The 18,864-nt window shown below is 45.4% G+C and overlaps 1 protein-coding gene across 22 annotated transcripts in view; it reads left to right on the top strand.

Annotated features, from left to right (window-relative positions):
* The window catches only part of PTK2 (protein tyrosine kinase 2), a 254,311-nt gene that overhangs the window by 185,203 nt on the left and 50,244 nt on the right, over positions 1-18,864 (top strand). For 21 of the 22 annotated variants that reach the window (XM_060287148.2, XM_060287149.2, XM_060287147.2 and 18 more), the window contains 7 exons: positions 678-775; positions 5,968-6,052; positions 10,297-10,397; positions 12,028-12,143; positions 12,995-13,095; positions 15,934-16,023; positions 18,569-18,773. In XM_060287148.2, coding sequence (XP_060143131.1) covers positions 678-775; positions 5,968-6,052; positions 10,297-10,397; positions 12,028-12,143; positions 12,995-13,095; positions 15,934-16,023; positions 18,569-18,773 — 796 coding nt within the window. The remainder of the gene's footprint in view (positions 1-677; positions 776-5,967; positions 6,053-10,296; positions 10,398-12,027; positions 12,144-12,994; positions 13,096-15,933; positions 16,024-18,568; positions 18,774-18,864) is intronic. The other variant, XM_060287143.1, reaches the window with a different exon arrangement.

Here is an 18,864-nt window from a genome sequence, read left to right as displayed (position 1 = left end):
TAAATAATTGGTTTTGTATGAATCGTAACAATTTAATACATTAATTTGAGGCGCGTGCTCTCAAAAATATAAAATACTTGTTATTTATTATGTGATACGTTCAGCTTTGATGCCAAGTCATCTGATTTTGAAATCAGGTTTTAGAAGCTCCCTCTTTAAACTCTTTTAGCTCCGTGAATAATATAGATAGGATTATAATAAAGTGGAAAACTCTTAAACTTGTAAAGCTACTCATGAGACAATTTTTTGTTCCCTCCATATTTACAGACTTTAGTTACTTGTAAAATAATTGCTTTAAATAACTGTTTTTTAGCCTTCATATATTAATACCTGAACTAATAGCTCATATTAATTAAACATACATAAACTTGGAGCAATTATTTAGAAAACCATCAAATAGATAATCAGCTAAATCAGACATTCAAAACTACAAAAAAAATCTACCTTGTATAAAACTCCTCATTTTGGTAATTCAAGCAGTGCTGTAACAGGTACATAAATTCCTTTAAAAATACTGTTTAAGAGAATTCCACTCTGTTTAAAGCATTTTCATAGAATGATGTGCCACCGATGAAGTTTTTACTCATGGATGATGATGAAATGAGGTGTGCCCAGTGTTTTCTACACTGGGGATGTTGCACTGAAGTATCTTCTGGTGTGTGGATCATGTTTTGCAGCCAGGGACTATGAGATTCAGAGAGAAAGAATAGAACTGGGACGGTGCATCGGAGAGGGCCAGTTCGGAGACGTGCACCAAGGCGCTTACACGAGCCCGGTGAGTCCTGTCAGACAGCAGCCGAGCCGCTCCTGCTTACGTGTAGGCTGCTCCTGTTCGTCTTCACGGGTCCTTAGTTCTTCAGGGTGTTTGCAGTTGTCCTTCATAAAGCTTATCACGCATGTCGACTCACTTGCTATAAAACTGGCAAAATTAGCTCCTGAGAGCTGGGTCTTCTCCTCGTTTTAGTCTTTCATCCAGCCTCTGTCATCAGTAATGGATTCCACAGATGATTGTTCCCTTGGGTGCAGTTGACAAATAGATAACAAACAGATGCAAAGTCAACAGCAGTTAGCCAGCATTCCCAATTACCTGCATTCTCAAGAAAAGAACATGAATTTGCCCCAAGTTGCCCTCCCAAAGAGATCAGTGAATTTTTTTTAATGATTTGTTTAAGAATCATCTCATTGAGATATAGTTCACATACTGTGAAATTCACTCTGTTGAAGTGCGCAGTTCAGTGGTTCTTTAGTATATTCACAGGGTTGTACGGCCATCACCACAGTCAATTTTGGAACATTTTCTTTACCTCAAAAGAAACCCCATACCTTGGCGAGGATGTGGAGAAGAGGGAAGCCTTGTACACTGATGGTAGGAATGTAAATTGGTGCAGCCACTGTGGAGAACAGTATGGAGGTTCTTCAAAAAAGTAAAAATAGAACTACCATATGATCCAGCAAGTTCCACTCCCGGGTATGTATCCAAAGAAAACAAAAACACTAATTTGAAAAGATACACGTACCCCAGTGTTCATAGTAGTATTATTTACAATAGCCAAGACATGGAAGCATCCTAAGTGTCCATCAACAGATGAATGGATAACGAAGATGTGGTAGAAACTAACACACCATTGTAAAGCAATTATACCCCAATAAACATGTTAAAAAAAAAAAAAAAGTTGTGGTATGTATATGTATACAATGGAATATTATCCAGCCGTAATAAAGAATGAAACTTTGCCATTTGCAACACCATGGATGGACCTGGAGGGTATTATGCTTAGTGAAATGAGTCAAACAGAGAAAGACAAATACTGTTATGTTATCACTTATATGTGGAATCTAAAAAATAAATGAACCAATGTAACAAAACAGAAACAGACTCAGAGACATAGAGAACAAACTAGTGGTTACCAGTGCGGAAAGTGGATGGGGGGAGGGGCACGATAGGTACGGGCTTAAGAGGTGCAAGCTACTATGTATAGAATAAATAAGCAACAAGAGTATATTGTACAGCACAGGGAACATAGTCAATATTGTATGATAACCTTTTTTATAATAACTTTAAATGGAATATAATCTATAAAAATTTTGAATCACTATGTTGTAACCTTAAACTGATATACTATTATAAATCAACTATACTTCAGTTTAAAAGAAAGAAAAGACAAAAGAAGCCCCATACCTGTTAGCAGTCGCTTCCCATTCCACCCTCTCCCCAGCCCTTGCCAATCCAGTTTGCTTTCTCTTTCTCTTTCTCGAGTTGCCTGTTCTGGACATTTCATATAAGTGAAATCATACAGTGTGTGGCCTTGTATGATTGGTTTCTTTCCATTAGCATAATGTTGTCAGGTTCATCCACGTGGTAGCCTGTGTCAGTACTTCATTTCTTTTTATGGCCAAATAACATCCCATTGTATGGATAGACTACTTTTTGTTTTGCCAGTCATCAGTTGATGGTCATTTGGGTTATTACCACTTTTTGGCTGTTATGCACAATGCTGCTATGAACACTCGTGTACAAGTTTTTGTGTGAACATAGTTTTCGGTTCTCTTGAGTATGTGTGTCTAGGAGTGGAATTGCTGGGTCATCTAGCCACTGTTTAACTTTCTGCCGACCTGCTAAGCTTTTTTCCAAAGAAGCTGCCCCAGTTTCAGTTCCTAGAGCAATGTGTGAGGTTGCCCATTTCTCCACACCCCGACCAACGCTTGCTGTTGTATGTCTTTTTTTATTAGATCAGTAATTTTTCAATGACAGTTTAAAATAACAGTACATACATGTTCAAGAAACTATTTTTAACTAGAACAATGACAGTGAACAGAGATGGCTTTAGTAGGGATATAATAGCACAGATGATTGACCTTTTGTGACCCCCGATATGGAAACTGCAAATGGCAATTTTTCCCCCTGTGTCTCCTTATCTGTCAGTTTTCCACATCCTTTACACATGCGCTAGGGATACACTGATCATTACTTTTATAACCGGAGGACTGTAAAAGTCTTTCCTTCGAGGAAAATAGATAATTGTTGTTAGAGATTCTGTTTTTTAAAGTTCAGTTTTGAAAGTTTTTACCCTTATACTTATATAAAACTGTATCATTTATTATATATTTTTATCCATTATCTCTTTTTCCAGTTTTTTGGGGGTTTTTTTGTTTTTTTTGTTTTTTTTGTTTTTTTTACTCTATCTGTATTGTTTATCTTCTTAATTCTCTTAACTCTGCTCTTGAGGCAAAATGCATTAGAAAGAGCCCTGGATCTAAATTTGATCAGAAGACCTAAATCTTAGAGCTGGATCTACCTGACTGTGAGATGTAAGGGAGGTGAGGCTTCTTGATCTAAAGTATTGGACTTGAACCCAGTGGTCTCTGAGCTTCCTTACATCTCTAGAATTCTTAACAAGCAAGCATTCTGAAGTTCCTGGAGTACAGGGACTTACCAGGATCACACAGCTAACAGCAGGGCTGATAGACTTTATTTCAGTCACTTATAAGTAATTCATTTTAGTTGTAAAAATACAAGAGAAAAATTTTTTTCAATATCCATAGTGTTTACTAAGTATTTGTTGAGTGAATCCCAGCCTCCAGGAAAATATCAGTGCTAACCTTTTTTGTTGAATGTCTTTCTGATACACATCGTATGTGAATGCTTGTTTATTTTGTTTTTCATGTGGGAATCTCATTTTATAGCCAATTCATTCCTCTAGGTTTCCGTTAAAAATCCTTTTTCCAGTTTATGCTCTTTAGTGTTCTGTAAGATGTAATAACATTTTATCAGGGATTCTTAATAATTGGTCAAATGTAACTCAGCATAGATTTCATGGGCAAGAACCCAGCACTGGTTACGTTATTTGAGATTCAGTGAATTCTTTTAGCAGTTATTTGTCAGTCGTCCCCCAAGTGGCAGCTCGGCGGTGGGGACGTTGTCATGAACAAAACAGTCAGGGTTCCTGCTCGCACAGCCCTTAAATTCTATCTGAGGCACGAGGGGACCGGCAGAAGCAAACACACTGAGTATCAAGTGGGGAATCTGTGCTCCGAGAAAAACAAAGCCTGGGCTTGGGGAGGTCAGGGCCCTCTTCCCGTGAGACGCTGACACGTGAACAAGGAGGGGCAGTCCCTGAGCTCCCCGTGGGGAGTGTGCCAGACAGGGCGGAGCTCCAGTGCAGGGACCCCAGGTGGAGCTGAGCGGGGAAGGAGGACGACGAGGAGAAGCGAGCAGAGGGGGACTGGGCCGGGTGCAGGGGCGGCGCACGGGGCGGCAGGGCAGCCCTGATTCTCAGAGTCATGGGCACGAGGCGTATCTGAAGGCTCCCAGCACACACTTTTCTTTTTTTCTTAGGCCCGGTTATCAGGTTCATTTTTATAATTTGAGCATCGCTGGTCATCTGCGCACGCTCGCATCATTATTATCCTAGTCTTAAAAACCATGCTTTAAATCTATTTTCTCTTAATTCATCCCAGAGCAGTCCTCCTCTAGACTCACTTGTTAAGATCTTTTGAGTGTCTGCTAGCTGTTACTAACTCAGAGCCTCATCACCTGCCCCTCACCTCGGCCTCGTGGACACCAGGGTGGCATTTTCATTCAACATTGAAGAACTGCTCTGTCCCCCTAAACTCTGCTTGTGTTTTAAAGAAGGTAATGAAAATTGTGTCGTGAGCAGTTACTGAGATGTGTTCGCATCTGCCCCCTTTTAAAGGCTTTTAGAAAACCCTGTGCTCAGTTCTGGTCTTGCGTGCTGTGGACTGACATCTTCTCCAGCATCAGGTCTCTGTGACCAGCCGCTCTGACAGCTCGGCACCCCCCAGGCCTCTGCAGCCTTGGGCCACTAGTCACCGGGCCTAGTCCATGGACTGATGGCCGAGACACCTGGTCTGCTCACGTACACCCCTTTGTAGACATGCGGCCTGTGGAATCTCAGGCTTAGCACCCACTCGAAACTATGCATTTTTAGAGAGCAGTATTTTCCTTGCGTTTCTTTACTGTCTTAATAAAGCACCATGTTCAATATTTGAGTTGAATTGACAGGATTGATGATGACTTACGGTCTTACAGAAGTTTCTGTTGTTATTCAGATCTCCTGTAAAATGGGCATTTTGTGTCATTTCTCAGGTATACCAATCAGCCTTACGCACATAGAGGTAGAATTCATGGTGCTGGTCCTGGAAGTTTGCTGTGTAGTTACAGAGGACAGACTAAGTCATTCAGAGCAGAGTGGTTGCATTGAGATGTCCTGGGTTGCTAGTGACTCTCAGAAGGCCCCAAACTCAGACGTTTAACAGATGGGCCTCTGTGCCAGCAAGCTGCCGTCCCACCGACATCTCAAGCCTGTCTTGTCCAGAGCTGGGCTTCTGATCTCCCCCTTCTCTCACCAGAAACCCGAACTCACCCTCCCCGACGCCCAGCCCGCTGTCTTCCTGCCCCCCCCCCCGCCGCCTCCGTGGCGCCTTTCCTCACCTCCCCTTTCGGGGGGCCTCTCACTTAGGGTAGAAGCCACAGGGTCTGACCCCTCTCTCCACCCCTGGCCAGCATCCCCTCCCCTCCAGCAGTTCTTTGTTCTCATCCCCTCTCTTCCCCTCTCCTCTCGGGGAGGTTACCTTCTAACCCGCTCCAGTCCACGATGGATGTCTCGTTCACCGTGTTTGTCTGTATCCTCCTCTGGGATGTCAGCTGGAGTAGCACAGGGGTCACCGGCCCTTGTTCACTGGTGCAGCCTTAAGCCCCTACAGGAGTGCCCGGCACTACTGAGAGGAAATGTCTGTGGAACAGACGAATCGCCTGCAGCGTTTTACATGCACGTCTGTTTTCTGGGGTTTTTCTACAAAGGATTTTAACTGTTCCTCTCACTCTTGAGATTGTACAATTCTCGTTCTGTCTGATCCAGAATCCAGAGTTGCAGAATAAACAGCCTGTCCTCAACATGCCCATTGATTAACATAGAGACCCTCTTGTTGCATGTGTCCCCGTCACAGGAGAATCCAGCTTTGGCGGTTGCAATTAAAACATGTAAAAACTGTACTTCGGACAGCGTGAGAGAGAAATTCCTTCAAGAAGCCTGTAAGTTTCTAGAAATGTCTGTGGAACTCCATTTGACTTTCTGTGAAATTCAAACTGTCTCTGAAGATGTAAGAAAAATAATGTTTTGACTTTTAATGAGACAACTACATTTATTACCCTGCCATGCAATTAGTACCTGTATTTGTAGAGGCACGTGTCTACAGAGTTTCCCAGGTCAGCTGTCATGTTTGGGATGTAAAGGCAGATTGATTTCCTGTCCCTTCGTCCTCCGGTACCTTGCACCATAGCCACCTTCACCCTGGCATTGGGCAGATATATAGAGATGCCAGCAGGCCCTGGAGTTGGAGGTGAGCGGGACAGACACAGTCCCTGCGGGATGGAGCCCACGGATGAGTGCGGGAGAGGAAACCCTGCCTGTCCCGAGGGGGCTGCTGTGGAGAGCTGTGTGTGAAGGGCCCTCTCTCCTGAGTGCAGACCCTCAGAGAGCCAGGATCTGGTCCTGCCCGTTTGCACTCATCAGGCTCTTTCCCTCCTGCCCTCAAACTGGGTCGTCTTCCTGCTTCCGTTCGGCTTGTCCCTTCTGACCACATACTTTAATAGTGTCTCCTTAGGAGGCTTTGTCACAGGGCCCTGCTCTTTCCCTTTCTAAGTGTCCATAATTAAATATGCATTGTCTAGGGATTTCCCTGGCGGTCCAGTGGGTAAGACTCTGCGCTCCCAGTGCAGGGGACCCGGGTTCCATCCCTGATCCGGGAACTAGATCCCACATGCGTGCCGCAACTAGGAGTCCTCATGCCGCCACTAAGAAAAAAAAAAGATCCTGCATGCCACAACAAAGATCCCGCATGCTGCAACTAAGACCGGGTGCAGCCAAAGCAAACAAACAAACAAATAAATATATACATACACACGCGCACACACGCGCACGCACACGCACACACTGTTTAAAAGTTACTCTTGTCTCTGTCTCCCTCTAGACTTTAAGCCCCAGTGGGGCAAGGAACGTCTCTCTTCTGCTCACCGCTCAGACCCAGAGACAGCACAGGGCTTAACTCATAGAAGGCACTCAGTAGCCACTGGTCGTGTGAATGAGTCTTGGTGCCCTTCATCACATGTACATTGAATTTCAGAAACATTTACCACCCAGTAGTCCAGTAAGTCACAAGTCATGGATGAGTCATATTGTGAGTTCATCAGTTAAGTCGCAGCAAATCCTAGTCCTGTCCCTGGATCTTTGACTTAAGTACAAGACAAGGCCTGGTGATGACTTCTTTCTTCAGGGCATCTAGGCCAAGAAAACACAGAATATATATCAGCCATCATTACCTAACAGCCTGTCCGCCTTACCTTTTGTGGTAAAGTGCATTATATATTTTCAAAAATGCACATTTTTAAAACGGCTTCTCCTTCTCTAAAATTTTTATGAACAGTTATTGTATCGTGATTTCTGTAGGGCTTTGGAATCACCATTACACAAATCAACTTTAGAGTTTCACAGGAGTAGTCAGTTCAAACTAACCTTGTTCTCTTTTTGAAAGGCTGTTATTTCAGAGAAACATGATGGATGTAGTACACCTAAAATCCTGTGGGGCTTTGACAGGCTCTATACGTAAGAGGGGAAGTAAACTTTTTCTATAAAGGACCACATAGTAAATATCTTAGGCTCTGCAGGCCAGATGGTCTCTTGGCACAACTGCTCAGCTCTGCCATCAGGGTGTGAAAGAGCCACAGACAGCACGTAAAGGGCTGAGCAAGACTGTTCCAGTGAAATTTCGTTTGTGAAAAGCAAAGAGCCGCCCCTATAGCCTGAGCCCCTTGCCCCGGGTGGATGAATAACAGGTCAAACCGCTACACCTATTGGGTTTTAGTTCAGCAGGGATAGAGTTTCCTAGTGACCACAAGATTCTCCTCTTAGCCCTGTACTGTGTAGTATTTTTAATAATTACTTCTGTAAAGGGTAACATAAAACCAAAAATGATGGTAAGTCAATTGAAAATGAGTGAATATACTGGGTTCCTGAATGTTTATCCAGAAATATCACATTCTACGTAAGTGATGAACTGCATTGACAGGATGAAACTCAGTGATAATATCACATTATACGTAAGTGATGAACTGAATTGACAGGATGAAACTCAGTGATAATATCCCATTATACGTAAGTGATGAACTGAATTGACAGGATGAAACTCAGTGATAATATCCCATTATACGTAAGTGATGAACTGCATTGACAGGATGAAACTCAGTGATACGTTTTGGATTTTGTGCCAGGTGTTTATGTGGGGAGGGTTGCTTGTTTGTTTGTTTGTTTTTAACTACCAGGTCCTATTCTTGGAATATGTAGGCAAAATTGAGGGGGAGAAAATACCTTAAGGGTTTCAGTTCTCTCAAGTGAATGTGGGGTGACTTTGCAAGAAGCCAGTGTAATCCTTGGGTGCGTTGGTAGGATATACAGTCCTCCGTATCCGCAAGTTCTGCATCTGCAGATTCAACCAACTTCACTTGAAAATATTTGGGAAAAAAATTCCAGAAAGTTCCACAAAGCAAAAACTTGAATTTGCTGCGCTCTGATATCTATTTACATAGCGTTTACATTGTATTAGGTATTACAGGTAATCTAGAGATGGTTTAAAGTATAAAGAGGATGTGCGTAGGTTACGTGCAAATACTCTGCCGTCTTTCAGAAGGACTTGAGCATCTGCAGATTTTGGTTTCCCCCTGGGGGTTCTGGAACCAATTCCCTGTGGATACTGAGGGACGGCTGTAGGGTGTCTAGAGTGAAAACAGTGAGAGGCCTGTCTACTCCAGACGTATCCAGCACTGAGTTGCAGTCCACACTGGGCTCCATACTAAAATGGATACTAAAAGATATTTGCTCCTGCTGTGATTCTAATGTCCTTGCTTGGCATCATAAAAATCAACCCCAGGGCTTCCCTGGTGGCGCAGTGGTTGAGAGTCCGCCCGCTGATGCAGGGGACGCGGGTTCGTGCCCCGGCCCGGGAAGATCCCACATGCCGCAGAGCGGCTGGGCCCGTGAGCCATGGCCCCTGAGCCTGCGCGTCCGGAGCCTGTGCTCTGCAACGGGAGAGGCCACAGCAGTGAGAGGCCCGCGTACCGCAAAAACAAAAACAAACAAACAAAACAAAAATCAACCCTGTATTGGTCCCCCAAATTTAAAAAAGTTTTCTTCATTTCAATAGTCTATGAAGTCCAGGTACTTTGGGGACCACTGCAGTGGGTCACATGTAAAGTCAGTTCCTGTTTTGAGGTTCTGGAGTTCTGTGAAGGTTGTCCTGCTTCTCACTAATCCTAGTCAGTGTACTGTGCAGGTGAGCTTCTTAGCCCTGATATTAGATGTTAGAAATGTATACACACTTAAAAATACACACCCACGCATAGGTATGTGCGTATATGTGCAGGGCCCTCTTGGTCATCTTGGGCTCAGTGAGGCAGTCACACTCACGTGACAGCCACAGGCCATATCTGGCATCAGACTTTCTTTGAGGGGAGTGCAGGACTGGAAATAGCAGGCCAGCATTTCTCCTGTAGGGAAGTCCTCACAGCAGTCCGGGGACTCGTTTGCTTAGCCCTGATAGTGATCAGGTACTGTGAGGGGATGAGGCCACAATGGTGGACTCAGGAGCCACCCGGGTCCAAAGCAGAAGCCCTCACAAACCCGTGGCTGTGGGCTCTGGGGCTCTGCAGGGGACACCCAGCCACACCCACGCTCACACCCACCTCATCAGCAACTTACCAATCAGGGGTGGTTTTTACCGTGAAGGGTATTGCTTAGAAAATGAACCACACATTCCAACTTCATGAGATTTCCAAAGGAAAACCTAGAAAGTTAGCCCCAGGTCAGATTTGTCCGTGGAAAATAAGAGGAGGTTTTCTTAACCCTTAGCTCTTACAGTAGGTCCCCCTGTAAAGTTGCTCACAAGTTCACTGCAGTGGCATCTTGTGCCTCACGGGTCTGCTTTTTTTGTGCCATTTTATGGCGACTTGTGAGCTGACCTGACCGGTGGAATTGAATTCCCAGTTGCCACATCATTAGCCTTGAGTTTTTTTTATTCTTACTTTTTGTCTGTGCCACACAGCTTGTGGGATCCTAGTTCCCCGACCAGGGATTGAACCTGGGCCCTGGCAGGGAAAGCACCGAGTCCTAACCACTGGACTACCAAGGAGTTCCCCATTAAAATGCCTTGAGTCTTATTTGAACTAGTCTAAAGGAAACTGAAATATCTTCAAAAGACTGACCGTGGACCACTGTTTTCCCCCAGTAACAATGCGTCAGTTTGACCACCCTCACATTGTGAAGCTGATCGGAGTCATCACAGAGAACCCCGTCTGGATCATCATGGAGCTGTGCACGCTCGGAGAGGTACCTGCCCCACCTCTGCCTCCCACCCGCTCCGCCTGCCCCTCAGGGAAGTGTGCGACATACACCCTAGTGAATATGAGTAGAGCGTCTGCATCAGTAAGTTCCCAAGTAATCCCCTAACTCAGTGCTGGCAGCAGTGTCTTCCCATCCAAAGGATTTGTCAGGACTGGAAGCAACAGGTGATCAAGCGGTTCTTTTTTCCCTCTCTGTTGCTGTTGTCTGAAGAACAAGCCCAGGGATTTGAGAGTGAAAGAAGTAACGTTAGTGGAGTTTGGGTAAATTAAGGGTGAATTTACGTAGATCAGAACAGTTGCTTCATCTTTTTGGGCATTCACTTTTCAGTGTCTTTCAGACCAACTCATGTTAGTCACAGTTTCTTTTTAAAACGTGAGTAACAGACTGTGGGCCGATGTCCTTATTTGACTCTGTCTGGATCACAGAAGCTCTTGAGTCGGTGTATCACCACCGCCTGGACGCTGGTCCCACCCGGGCCTGCTGAGCCACACAGCCTCTGTTTGTGTCCCCAGGCTGCTCTGTGGGCCCCTGCTTGGGGCAAACACGGCAACTTTCGAGATGTCTACACATGACTCTGTGGCACTGAAACCTAGTAGTTTAACCTTCTGACACATTATACACGTTACTTCGTCTTTGAAGGACACCAAACAGTCTTGCTTTTAATGAAAATTGGGGTTTTCTGTCATCAGGAACCCGAGGGTGCTTTGGGCCCGTCATCCTCTTCGTGACGGCGTCAGCCCTGCCTTCCGAGGACAGGCCACCGCCTGGCGCCTCCCACTGCTGTCCTCTTCAGCTTGGGCAGCAGAGTTGGCGAGTGAAGTATCTGAGGCCCCTCCGGTGTCTTTCCTTCCTCTACCATGCCTTGCCAAATAAAATGGAGTGTGTACGGATCTTTTTGGTTCACATTATTTTTCTGCTTTTGTTTTTGGAGAGTTTGCTAATTCTTCTGGCTTAAATCATCAATATTTCTCCTTCGTGTAGGAGATTTTGTAGGATTGGAGTGTTAAATTCATCAGCCTTCTTTGCTGTATTATTAGCATTTAGCTGAATTAGTCATGATAGCGGTAGTAAGGACCAGTAAGCCTAGTGCGTAAATACCCAACACGGGACCGTTTTATCCTTCTTCACCCAGAACCTCCTGGGGGCAGAGGGAGAACCTCTTGCCTCCCCTTCCTTTTCACCCCCTTGTGCTCAGGTCTGCCTGGGGCATGGGGAGGTCTGAGGGAGGTGGACTGACCATGGCTGTGGAGGAGGCTTGTTGGAACGGTAACTGGAGCTGTTTGTTCTCCAGCTCTCATTATCTGGCAGTATTTTATACTGTGCCTTTATTCATTCCCTGGAAGCATCTTTCCGTATTTTTTCAGAAATGTGTCTAGACTCATGAAGATTCCAATTTTGCAATTGGATCTCAAGTAAAGAATGATTAACCATAATTTCTGAGCTGATATGTTTCTTTCATTATGCTTTTTTTATTAGGGTAGAATTGAAGCCATTCTCATAAAAATGCATTTGGAAATGATCAGCATTGTTTTTGAATATAGCTCTTCTGCTGTTGATTTTTAGTCTCTGACACTAACTCTTTCTCTTTTTTCTTTTTTGGTCACTGTTCAAAAAGCTGAGGTCATTTCTGCAAGTAAGGAAATACAGTTTGGATCTAGCATCTCTGATCCTCTATGCCTATCAGCTTAGCACAGCCCTTGCGTACCTAGAGAGCAAAAGATTTGTGCACAGGTGAGACCCGGGTGTGAAGCTGGTGAGCTGCCTCTGAGCAGGAAGGAGGTGGGGAGAGGTTCTCACTGTGCCCTGAGACCTTTCGTTCCCCCAACTCTCGTAAACGGACGGCACTAAACGTCCTGCTGTGCGTATCCCAGCCGAGTGTGGTGCCCTGGCGTGGGAACACATGGATTTGAGGGGTTTTTCCTCACATGGAGTATGAAACAGGTCCATTATTCCTTCCACAAATACTACTGACAGCCTCTACGTGGCACTATGGACCTAAAACAGATATTGTCCTGGGACTTTCCAGGACACCATAGCGCCAGGAGTGACATCTGTTGGCCTTCTGCAGAATTTCTATTCATAATCTGGGTCTCTCATTTGAATACAAGTTAAAGCCCTTACAACTTATTTGCCTTGCATTGTGTTAGAGTTTTGTTATCCGGCACTGAAACGGACTGCATCAGCAAAATCGTTTACAAGTGTTCCAAAGATCATTTTACTTTCATTAATGAGGTTTTTTAGTAACCGTAGAGTTACACACCCTGGTCGTGTACTGTCTATCAGTTAATGCAGCCGGCAATATGATTGCATGAAAACTAATAAGTGGTTTCATTATTTGAGAATATTCTTCACCATCATTCAAAGTAATAATCACCATATTAATGAGTAAATATCTGCCAAAAGGAATATATTTGAAGTAAAGTAATAAGAGTGTCTCTCTTTTTCAGTGTATAGTAAAGCTCTGGTTTGTACTGTATATACGCTGTCTTTCAGAGTACCTGTATGTCTTTATATAATATAGATGAGTTTGTGGGGGTTGTCCCTTGTATTAAACTGTATCGTCCCAAATTCTTCCTTATCAGGGACATTGCTGCTCGGAATGTTCTGGTGTCCTCAAACGACTGTGTAAAATTAGGAGACTTCGGCTTATCCCGATACATGGAAGACAGCACTTACTACAAAGGTAAGAAGTCAGAGCAGCAAATCAGAAACAGTCTCAGGAGCTCTAATGATTTTTAATTCTGAAAAAGGTACATTCTAATATGCTCAGCTGATTTTTGACAGTGGTATACAGTCAGGTCCGTGGAGGAAAGACAGCCTTCTCAACAAAGGTGCTGGAGCAGTTGGTCATCCCTGGCCAAGAAATGACCCTCAACCTGAACTCACTCGCCATTAACTCAAATGGATCATAGACTTAAATATAAGACATAAAACTATGAGACTTCTAGGAAAAAACATAGGAGTAAAGTTTTCGGATCTAGGGCCAGGCAAAGAGTCCTTAGGCTTGACACCAAAAACATACATAAAAGGGAAAAATTGATAGCTTCTTCCTCATCAAAATTTAAAAGTTTTGTTCTGCAAAAGACCCAGGCAGAAGGATGAAAAGACAAACTACAGAGTGGGAGGAAGTATTTGCCAACCACATGTCTAACAAAGGACCGGTGTCTAGACTACAGATAGAACTCTCAAAGCTCAGCAGTAAAAAAAGAAAGGACACAGATAGAAAGTGGGCAGAAGATATGAAGAGAGACTCCACCGCAGGGGGTAATCAGATGGCACATAAGCACGTTACCCACCAGGGAAATGCAGAGTGAGCCCACGGGGTGGTATCGTGCACACCTGTCAGGATGGCTAAGGTAACGGTAGTGACAACACAAAATGCTGGCAGACACACAGAACGTAAATTGCTTGTGCAGATGTAAAATGGTACAGCTGCTCTGGAAAAGAGTTTGGCAGATTCTTAGAAAACTAAACATGCACCTCCCATATGACCTAGCTATTACACACCTAGGCATTTCTCCCAGAGAAATAAAAACTCACATTTATACAAAACTGGTGTTTGTTCATTGTAGCTTTATTTCTAGCAGCCAACAGCTGGAATCAGCCGGGATGTCCTCCACTTCGTAGACACAGCTGGCTAACCTCCCCGCAGAGTGGTGGGTGCCCTGGCTCAGTGCACGCCGCCGGACTTACAGATCTGCAGTCTGCTGACTCCAGAGACTTTGATCCTTTAGCTTTGGAGCTGGACTCTAGCTGAAGGGATTTTTTCTTCAGTTTTCCCAATCTTGGAATCAGATTGACTTGGTTCTAATTTTCATATTCCTGGTACTTCAGCTAAGGTTTGGATTATAAGTCCATATTACGCTTTTAGTATATTTTCTAGTTATTACCACCATTTTACAAAGGCCAGTTTCTTGCTCAGTTTGATTTTCGTATTGTCGCAAGATGAGCCCTAATCTTACGTACAGAATTAGTCTTTTTCATTTTATACTGTAGCTGATGGCAGTTCTCCGTCCAAATGCTTTCTGTATACTACAGCCTGATCCTTTTTATGTGGAAGGAAAAGTCTGGTTGTTTATTCATTTTGATTATGTAGTCATTTAATTTAAAAACGACCAAGCCACCTTTCCACTGTTTTAAAATACATTTCCTATTACCTCACATCCTGACTAGTCCAAACCCTAGAATTCCACTAAAGGGCTAAACTCCAAACAGCACGGTGGCCAAGACTCTACATCATCTAGACAGCACTTAACGTGGGCAACTGACGAGTTCACACATTGTTATCTCAGAGAGGTCACTAAGCCTAGATCCTGCCAGGCTTCAGGAGAACAGCCCCTCGGGGTTAGGGTTCCTCGCCTGGAGCACAGCTGGAGAGTCATTTGTTGTGAGGGAATCAGAGGCTTTGACCTCGGTTGTCATGAAGGTGCATGAAGTTCAGTGGAAGAAAATTAATGAAACATGTAATTGTCTTCCGATTAAAAGTCTTGAGAGCACCCTTGCTTATAGAAGAGAGCCCGGCACCCTAGCACCCTGCTCCGGGCCCTCTGGATCAGGGCCTCTCCCCGCCTGGCGCCGGCAGCCCCTCCTCCCCCCGCCCCTCCCCCTGCCACACCCTCTCACTTCCGCTGGATTTGAGAAACTGTTTCTGCCTTTTGGAATTAGGACTCCCTGAGGGCTGGTATCTGGTGAAAGAATGTTGAGGGAGGTGGCACAGAGGAAGGATCTTAGGCCTCTAAAGAGAGCCAGTGCCAGGCTTTCGGAGAGTGTCCTTTGTGCTCTGTCGCCCTCCCGCCCTTCACGTCCTGGTGGTGGCACAGCCCGTCCTCACACTTTGTGGATTCTGTGTTTGCACGCTCGTGTGCTTGCTGAGACATGTAACTTGCGGAATCCACACTCCGATGCCTTCATAGTCAGGCATGGGTGTGCCCAGGGCAGCGACAAAGTGTCCGTTTGGGCTGGTGGACAGCGAGTGGGGGGCAGCACCTCTGGCTCTGGGCCAGTCGGGCAGGCTGGAACCCCAGCTGTGGCCCCTGCGTGCGGGGCCGGGGGGCGGGGAGCAGGGCCTCAGGCAGGTCAGCAGCACATCCATACCTCATTTTCCAAAGAAGTCAGAACCTACCAGGATAAGTTCGTAGGACTTACGGTTATAATCTGTGTGAGGTACGGATATGTACGTACACATTTCTCCCGGGAGCAGTGGTTCGGTGTTCAAAGCGACCTTATAGAGTAACTACCGTGAATGAGAATTGACTGTGTGTGGCTCCCAGGCCGTTTCTAAAGCCAGGCCTCCAGCCTGTAGATGAAGCCGGCACAACTGAGCTGGGAGCTGATGCCTCCCGGTAACCGGGCCGCCCTCCTCCCCTGCTCCCTGCCTCTCCTCTGTCACCCCCAGATGACCCAGCGTCAGGGAGTGCAAGGCAGTTCTCCCAAAGATTCTGGTACTAAAAATCTCAGCTAGCTCTGTTAGATTCCTGAGCAGGTGACAGGGAAGTTTTACTTTCTAAAATTAATCTTCTAGCTTCCAAAGGAAAATTGCCTATTAAATGGATGGCTCCAGAGTCAATCAATTTTCGCCGTTTTACCTCAGCTAGTGACGTATGGATGTTTGGTGAGTATTTGAAAACTTTCGTGTTAGAATTACAGTTCACGTATTCTCTGAGAGGGATTGAGCTCTGTGTGTTGTCAGAGTCTGTAGGTTGATTTGCCTTCCCTTGCCTGGCCTCCCTCACTGCTCGCCTGCGCCCTCCCCGGTTCCTTAGACATGGGCGTGTGCCGTGCGCCCAGGCGGGGCCCGCGGGGCCCAAGGTCCTGCCCCTAGCCCCTTCTCACTCCGCCTGCCTCCCTCTCAAGGAGGTGCTGTGTCCTCCCTTCTCTCCTGTCTCCACGGCCTCAGACATTCCTTTTATGTGAGTGACGTAAATGGTTAACCTGTCCGTGCGGTTCTGCGACGGCCCCCAGATCCAGCATGTCTAAGATTGCCCTTCATCTCTGTTCTGGAATCTGACCCCTTCCTGACTTGTCTCAAGTCTTGGAAGCGTGACCCTTCATGTTCTGTAGCTGCTGCTGCTCTGGTGTCCACTGTGTCCCCTCCTTCCTGCTCCAAGTCCGTCCCTGTCGTCGTCCTCCTGCGCTGCATTCTTGCAGAGCCTCCAGTGGAGCGAGAGTGTGGCTGTCGTTCACTCTGCAGTACTTAACTTCTACTACCTTATCCGGATTTTTAAATCACTCACCTTTTTGGTGTGGATGACACTCCATCCCCGCCCCACTTTCCTGGTGTTACTCCTTCTTTCTGGACACCTCATCCTGACACCTTCTCCTCCGGTTGAAACTCTTTTTAACCTTCAGGAAGAGGTTGGAAAGAGTTTCTTCATTCACCTGGAATATCCGCTCTGCCATGAAGCCCCAGGTAGCAGGTGTGCCGTCCAGGCATAGACTCCCTTTCTCTGCTTTCCCAGCGCTTCCTCTCTGTGTCCAGACACTCACGTGTAGATCTTGTGAATAGTCCTGTGTGCATATTTTCTCTGCCGGATTTTGAACTGCTTCCCAGGAGATGCCCTGTTAAGTTTATGCACCTTCTTTTTCCTATAAATAAAAATAACTTTACATACATGAAGTACGTGTTCTCATTTTTTCTTCTGCTTCCTTGCTGTTGACTTTCAGTAACCATTTAGTGCCCTAACTGATATTAGGTAAAGGAAGGAATTCAGTAAAACAGGAAGTGACATGATTGGAGAAGGCACTGGAGTCCAATTGGCTTCAGATCCCAAGACCTCACCTGTCAGCTTTGTGACCCATAGAGCAGGTTACTTGTCCTCTCAAGAGGACTTCACATTTCAAAGGGTCTAAGATGCCTTTTTTTCACATTTCTGGAAGTAGGATTTGTCACCAATCAGTGGCATTTCACAGTTGGTGTTAGTCGGGGGTGTGTTAGTCATGTGGGTCCTCACCTACACGCATGTAGACTGTTTTGTTCATATTGGTGCTATTTTCTTGTCCGAATGAGTTTAAAACCGCTCTTTGGTAAGAATAAAATAATTCTAAGAGGTAACAAAGGATCACATTACAACTTAGTGGGCAGCATATCCCCCCCTTTTTGGATGAAATAATAGTGTCTCTTATAATCATGGCACCTCAGATTTGATAAAATACAGTTTTTAAAGAAATGTAAGGTGTGAGAATTAAAGATAGTGTAAACTTCAAGGAAAGGTGCCAGAGACATATGAAGGTCTCAAGAAATGATACCCAGTGTTGTTATTACTAATGATGTTGTCATAATTTCTGGTGAGAAAAGCAGAACTAAGGCATTATTTTTGTCATATACTCTTTACTTTGAAGTTGTTGGACTTTTGGCTAATTTCAGATCTAACTCACATTAATGTGATATAATGGCATAATGGTATATGCCTTCCTCCTCTGAGGCACACAGCATCTTAGGTGCTGAAGATACAGAAAGACAGTCACAGCCCCTCTGCCCCCAGGACCCGGTGTATGGGGCACGCTTGCTGTGGGTTAGACGGGAGCTTCCCAGGGGGCAGGGCAGGCAGCACAGGAAACTCACAAAGGGACCTGGAAGAAGAGAACTGGTGGAGAAGAAAATGAAAGGCATCGAATCTAGAATTCAGCACAAGCCAAGTCACGAAGGAGTGTGTTCAGGTGCAGGTCTGAGTGGCCAGAGTGCCAAGTGATGGGAACCTGTAGAGGAATCTGAGTATTCTGAAAGCATAAGACTTAAGTTGCAGGGTTTTCTTTGTTAAGCTTCAAGCCAGCTGCTGTGATGATAAGCAGGTTGGACTAAAGTGGAGGGAAATCTAAAATGCATTCAGCTTTTTTTTGAATTGGTTCACTAAACTATGCTATGAAATATCACTGTAGCTGGTGGGCCATTTTCTAATGGAGAATTTTTTAGAGAAATAAACCTCTTAGAAAAGTAATGGGTTTTTTCTTGATAATACTGTTTCATTATTCGCATCATACTAAATTAGTATTCCTGTTCTTACTTGATAACAGAGCTAACTGAATGCGGCTCTATTTGGCTGATGTGCCCGTAATCACACAGGAGGTTCTGTCGTACGAACTATGAAGTTATTCCTGAAACGTGGGAATCGCACTCCTGCTGCTAAGTTTACCATTGTGTTTTCGTCCCCGCCTCGCAGGTGTGTGTATGTGGGAGATACTGATGCACGGTGTGAAGCCCTTTCAAGGCGTGAAGAACAATGATGTGATTGGTCGCATTGAGAACGGGGAGAGGTTGCCCATGCCTCCGAACTGCCCTCCCACCCTCTACAGCCTCATGACCAAGTGCTGGGCCTACGACCCCAGCCGGCGGCCCCGCTTCACTGAGCTCAAAGCTCAGCTCAGGTAGGATGGGGGGCGGGGCTGGGGCGGGGCCGGGGGCGGGGCGGGCAGGCCTCCGCTGCTTCTCCCTGGCAGGTCCTTTTATCAGTACGGC

The sequence above is a fragment of the Globicephala melas genome, chromosome 17 (assembly GCF_963455315.2).
Source record: "Globicephala melas chromosome 17, mGloMel1.2, whole genome shotgun sequence".
Classification (NCBI taxonomy): domain Eukaryota; kingdom Metazoa; phylum Chordata; class Mammalia; order Artiodactyla; family Delphinidae; genus Globicephala; species Globicephala melas.
The sequence above is the reverse complement of the archived record's forward strand: the minus strand, read 5'-3'. Positions and strand labels throughout refer to the sequence as shown.